The sequence below is a fragment of the Eleginops maclovinus genome, chromosome 18 (genome assembly GCF_036324505.1).
Source record: "Eleginops maclovinus isolate JMC-PN-2008 ecotype Puerto Natales chromosome 18, JC_Emac_rtc_rv5, whole genome shotgun sequence".
In the NCBI taxonomy this organism is placed as follows: Eukaryota; Metazoa; Chordata; class Actinopteri; order Perciformes; family Eleginopidae; genus Eleginops; species Eleginops maclovinus.
The window spans coordinates 983,916-989,915 of NC_086366.1; the positions used below are offsets into that span (position 1 = coordinate 983,916).

General features: G+C 42.2%; 2 protein-coding genes across 2 annotated transcripts; one reads left to right on the forward strand and one right to left on the reverse strand.

The window, feature by feature from the left end:
• Window positions 1-1,211: 1,211 nt before the first annotated feature.
• Window positions 1,212-2,156, reverse strand: LOC134879930 (olfactory receptor 10A6-like). The gene has a single exon (XM_063906518.1). It carries the CDS (start codon window positions 2,154-2,156, stop codon window positions 1,212-1,214), a length of 945 nt encoding a protein of 314 aa, XP_063762588.1.
• A 1,446-nt stretch (window positions 2,157-3,602) lies between these two features.
• On the forward strand, window positions 3,603-4,547 carry LOC134879929 (olfactory receptor 10A3-like). Its single transcript, XM_063906516.1, has one exon. The coding sequence runs from the start codon at window positions 3,603-3,605 to the stop codon at window positions 4,545-4,547; it is 945 nt and encodes a 314-aa protein (XP_063762586.1).
• Window positions 4,548-6,000: the final 1,453 nt, after the last annotated feature.

The window sequence follows — 6,000 nt, forward strand, 5'->3', positions numbered from 1 at the left end:
GGGGTACAGAATCTTAATCCACTCTGCACCCCGCCTCTGGAAATCCCTCCCACCTGACTCTCTCCATTTTCAAATCACGTCTCAAAACATATTTCTTCACACTGGGATAATCCACCCCGCCCCCCCCCCACCCATCCTTTTCTGTTATCGATTATATTGTCTGGTTTTTCTGTATCTTGTACGGCGACCTTGAAAGCCTTGAAAGGTGCCTATGTAAATAAAAGATTGTTGGATATATAGATATTATATATTCTTCGATTATAAATTGTCCTATAAGTGAACAAATCACACATTCTAACAACGTTTAACCACCTTTACATTTGAAACTGTTATTTAAGGGTACATTCATGATCAGGCTATCTTAAACAAGTTGCGTGGCTATTTGAAGAGTCGGTTCAAACCGTTAGCATTATATAACCTGGGGACCATTACTACTGCTAGTGGTACTAGCACTACTTTCATCACCAACACTCACTGGTAGGTCATGATTATCTTTGAACTATATTGAGATAACCATTACACAATTATAATTCATTTATTAAAGGGACAGACATCTGCTGCCTTCACTGCCACGTTGTGTTCATGTATGAATGTCTGCATCCAAATGAGACAGATCTTTTGATGGAGGCACACAGCCACTGGAAATCGTTTGATTTTGTGTTGAGTACACAGACACAGCTCTCACCCTCCTCACAAGATGTGTTGTTGGGGTTCAGAAGTTCCTCAAAGTGCTTTTTCCTCCACTCTGTCTTACCCCCACTCCATGTGCACAGCTCTCCTCCCTGCTGAACCCAGCCTGAGCCAAGCCCTGCTTTTCCTTTCCATTTTCCTTCCTTTAGGCTAAAAACAAATCCTCCTCCTAAGCTTTAACCACACCAGGATAGTTTCGCTCTTAGGGAGTTCTTGTATCTGTAATTACCAAAAGATAACCATAAAGCTTTGCTTGTAAATTCAAAAGTTAACTCATCTTTCAGTCAAGTTACAAAATCATTGTCTAAATTAACGCATTTTATTCTTATTGTTTTATACATATTTAGAAAGATATTGCTGTGTATTCATTAAGGTGTCCTTTGTCCATGGATTCATGAATATTGGAATGCATATGGACATATAACACATTACAATCAAAACGTTTCCTTTAAGTTGCATGTTTTTAATCCACACATTTCAAGACAGGATATTAAGAATCATTCACTGAAGCTTTAGTTACTTCATCTACCAGACAGCAGTTTATAACAGAGGACATGTTTACAGATGTTTCGTATTCTGGACATCTGCAGTCCGTACATGACAGGATTCATCAGTGGCTGCATGAGGAGAAAATACAGTGACAGAATAATACGCAGCACACTGGGAACACCGCTCATATCAAACCTACTCTGAACTATTTCAAAGCTGCAGCCAAAAGAAAAGTTGAGCAGGGAAACAAGGTGAGGTGTGCAGGTACTGACAGCTTTCTGTCTCGTCTGTTTGGAGCCAGAGAAACACACTCTGAGGATCCTGATGTAGGAGAAAAGGATTGGAAGCACAGGGACTACGACTGACAGAACAATGGAAAAAAGTCCATAAATGTTATTCACCTGAGTATCAGAACATGCCAGCTTCACAACAAGGTAGTTGTTACAGTTCAAACTGTTAATGGTGTTTCCACACAGTGTCAAACGGAGGTTTAAAGATAAAGTGATCAAGAATTTCACAAAACAGTACAACCAAACCAGAATGATGAAGATAGCAGCCTTGTGAGAAGTCATACGTGTGTTATATTGCAGAGGATAACAGATAGCCAGATAGCGGTCATAAGACATGACGGCTAAATTACAAAACTCTATATTTGCATAAGTGTACAAGCAGAAGATCTGCAGGAAGCAGAGCGGAGCAGAAACAGTGTGAATGTCAGAGAGGATCTGAAGCAGAAGGAATGGAAACAACCCTGTACTACCATACAGTTCATTTACAAACAGGCTGCACAGAAACAGGTACATAGGTTCATGTAAGCTCCTGTTCACACAGATCACCACAATCAGAGCCGTGTTGGCAACAACAATCACAATGTACAACAACGCAGTTATCATGAAGTACAAGTACCTCAAATATCCAACATGCAAGTAAGCTCCAAGAATGAAATAGGACACAGTTAGTGAAGTTGAGTTGGACATCCTTCTTAGAGGGGAAACCGTTAACGTATCTGAGCACATTAGAACTTCACAGACAGCCTTAACTTACCCCCCCCCCCCCCCTGCAGCATGAGCACATCACACAGTGCAGTGCTCCTCCCCTGCTGTGCTGCAGACTGCTGCAGGTCCTCCTGTCAGCTGCAGAGACTTCTGCTGCTTTAAAGCTGTTCAGAACACCAGAGTCCAACAGGCCAGGCCCCCTTACCGTCAGGACCCAAGGTTCATCCTTGTTCATTTGGCCTCCTCCTTTCCCTCACTCGTGTCTCTCTCGCGTCTTAGCTCCGCCCCGTAAGACGCGAGCAAGAGATGCAAGGAAGAGACGGGAGGACAGAGGAGTCCTCAGGTATGAGTTGGGATGTTCTCGTTCACTCCAGCATCACTTTGAAACAACGCTCTTTACTGCTGCCGTCTGTTAGGTGTACCACCTGTCAGCGGACTGCCCTCCACATCAATCCCTTCAAACCTGTGATTGAGTTTTCACATGTTTACTGAATTTTATCCATCTGTTTTTATTATAGCAGTATTATTTATTTGTTTTTCAAAACATTTAAGGTAATATATAAGTCAATAATTCAAGCTGCAAGCAGCGATGACCAGGCCTTCGCAAGTTAGCGCACACAGGGCTACTTCAAGGATCCCCTCACGTGCAGCACCGAACCGCCATCCTCACCGAGCTACGTATCGCCCCCCTTTCATTTTGCAGCAGCGATGAAATGATTTCCTCACTACATTTCCCTACATGGGAATTTCCAGACCACGCATGCACGCACACAAAGTCACATGCACTGACACACACAAACATTAAGCGCTGGGTGTGAAACAGGGTCAGATATGACCCCCCTCCCTGATTATTGGACGCCTGGAAGGCCGCCTAAAGGAATGGTCTTGAGACGTTCCCAACGCCCTGAAAACAGTGATGGTAGTTTTTGCTAAAATGTGTTTAAAGATTTCAGTGGGGAATCCTTCTACTATCAGTTTTGTGTGAAGACATCATTGATGGTCTGTTGGTCATTTGAGTTTCCTTTCAGCGGTTTGGCCTGAAATGGGGTTAGGGTTAACAACACACTTAATGATATACATTAAATGTGTTGTTATTATTCATTTATGAGAAAAGACATTTGTCTTTGTTGCGTTTGAGTTGATTTTCCAGATTTGATATGTCAACATCTTTGAGATGATAGTGAGTGGATGGAGTCTGGGTCCTGATGGTAAGGGGGCCTGGCCTGTTGGACTCTGGTGTTCTGAACAGCTTTAAAGCAGCAGAAGTCTCTGCAGCTGACAGGAGGACCTGCAGCAGTCTGCAGCACAGCAGGGGAGGAGCACTGCACTGTGTGATGTGCTCATGCTGCAGGGGGGGGGGGGTAAGTTAAGGCTGTCTGTGAAGTTCTAATGTGCTCAGATACGTTAACGGTTTCCCCTCTCAGAAGGATGTCCAACTCAACCTCACTAACTGTGTCCTATGTTATTCTTGGAGCTTACTTGCATGTTGGATATTTGAGGTACTTGTACTTCATGATAACTGCATTGTTGTACATTGTGATTGTTGTTGCCAACACGGCTCTGATTGTGGTGATCTGTGTGAACAGGAGCTTACATGAACCTATGTACCTGTTTCTGTGCAGCCTGTTTGTAAATGAACTGTATGGTAGTACAGGGTTGTTTCCATTCCTTCTGCTTCAGATCCTCTCTGACATTCACACTGTTTCTGCTCCGCTCTGCTTCCTGCAGATCTTCTGCTTGTACACTTATGCACATGTAGAGTTTTGTAATTTAGCCGTCATGTCTTATGACCGCTATCTGGCTATCTGTTATCCTCTGCAATATAACACACGTATGACTTCTAACAAGGCTGCTATCTTCATCATTCTGGTTTGGTTGTACTGTTTTGTCAAGTTCTTGATAACTGTAGCTTTAAACCTCCGTTTGACACTGTGTGGAAACACCATTAATGGTTTGTATTGTCAAAACTACCTTGTTGTGAAGCTGGCATGTTCTGATACTCAGGTGAATAACATTTATGGACTTTTTGGTACTATTCTCTCAGTCGTAGTCCCTCTGCTTCCAATCCTTTTCTCCTACATCAGGATCCTCAGAGTGTGTTTCTCTGGCTCCAAACAGACGAGACAGAAAGCTGTCAGTACCTGCACACCTCACCTTGTTTCCCTGCTCAACTTTTCTTTTGGCTGCAGCTTTCTATCACTTCAGAGTAGGTTTGATATGAGCGGTGTTCCCAGTGTGCTGCGTATTATTCTGTCACTGTATTTTCTCCTCATGCAGCCACTGATGAATCCTGTCATGTACGGACTGCAGATGTCCAGAATACGAAACATCTGTATACATGTCCTCTGTTATAAACTGCTGTCTGGTAGATGAAGTAACTAAAGCTTCAGTGAATGATTCTTAATATCCTGTCTTGAAATGTGTGGATTGAAACATCTACCTAAGTAGAAAAAATGTGACCTTGTTTATGGTATTGATTATACTGTATTGTATATCCAAATGCATCACAATATTCATGAATTCACTAATGTCACATAAATCTGTACACACTCTAATAAACACATTAATACGACACAAAATGAACAAAAGGTAGATTCTTTCTTGTGTTAGCGCTGTATATATGAATGATTTCAAGCTGAGTTTCTACTTTGTGAAGTTGAGGTGGCCAAAAAAAAGCACCCTATCTCCTCCTTTGATGCATTATTGGTGTAAATGTCAGGCCTTACAAGAGGTAAATAACAATAAATAGAAGAACAACTGTCATAATGTTACACGTAATAACAATATGAAATACAATAAAGACAATTCAAATGATAATCACACAATAATACAAATATCATATGAATAATGATGTGGATAGTCCTCTGCAGTCTTAACTGTGCATCATGTTTTAAATCAGTTTGTGAGGGGGGGGTTTCTGGACGATTAGTATTTGGTGCAACTAAAATAATAAGTCGTACATTTCATCCTTTAGTAGCCATTTTATGTTGCCGTGAAGACGTCTTCAAACGTCACACATGATTTTGTTGAAAAGCGCTTAAGAGCACCATAGTTCAAGTCAATGGGTACCTCCATTAAATAATAGTACGTTTTATTTTAGGCGCCTTTCATGACACCCAAGGACACCGTGCAATTTATTGAATATGCTAAGAGGCAACAGAACATGATAAAAAAAACCCAAACAGGAAATCATGGAGGAGACAATCGAAGTGCACGCAAATGATGAGGACAGGTTATCCAGGAGAAGCATACACCGGCTGCTTAAAGCTCATATTAACTAGCTCCTCTCCTGCCGAATGTTTGCAGTTTAGCAACAACCATGAAAAACTACGGGGCATTTCCTGGACGCTTCCATAGTGTCACAGTTGGGGTTAATAGGACCCAAAAGCAGTGGAAACACAGGAAGCAAGGATGGGGGACTGTCAAAGAGCGAGCTTTATTGAAAGCAGTACACACCAAACATAAAAACACTGCAAGGGCCGGCTAGGAGAAACAAAAGTAAAGTAGCAAACAAAAGGATCCAACCAGGAAGACTTTGGAGTCACAGGACGCAGGCAGACAGACCAGGGATCAAACGGACTGGACAACATTCAGGTACGACGAGCATGGGAATGAAGACGACGCGACAAGGAACACAAAGGGAAGACAAGACTAAATGCAGGGAAGGGTAATCACGAAGACAAGACACAGCTGGGGAGGGGAGGTGAACACAGGGGCAACAGGTGAACACAATCAGACAGGAGGGAAACTAAAGACAGGAAGTAAACCTAAAAGACAAAAGGAGGGAAAACATTTCCAACCAAACAGGAAACTATAAACACAAAAG

Bases quoted from the DNA above. Each gene is read 5' to 3' on its own strand.
- LOC134879929 (XM_063906516.1), top strand. From the start codon at position 3,603: ATGTCCAACTCAACCTCACTAACTGTGTCCTATGTTATTCTTGGAGCT.
- LOC134879930 (XM_063906518.1), bottom strand. From the start codon at position 2,156: ATGTCCAACTCAACTTCACTAACTGTGTCCTATTTCATTCTTGGAGCT.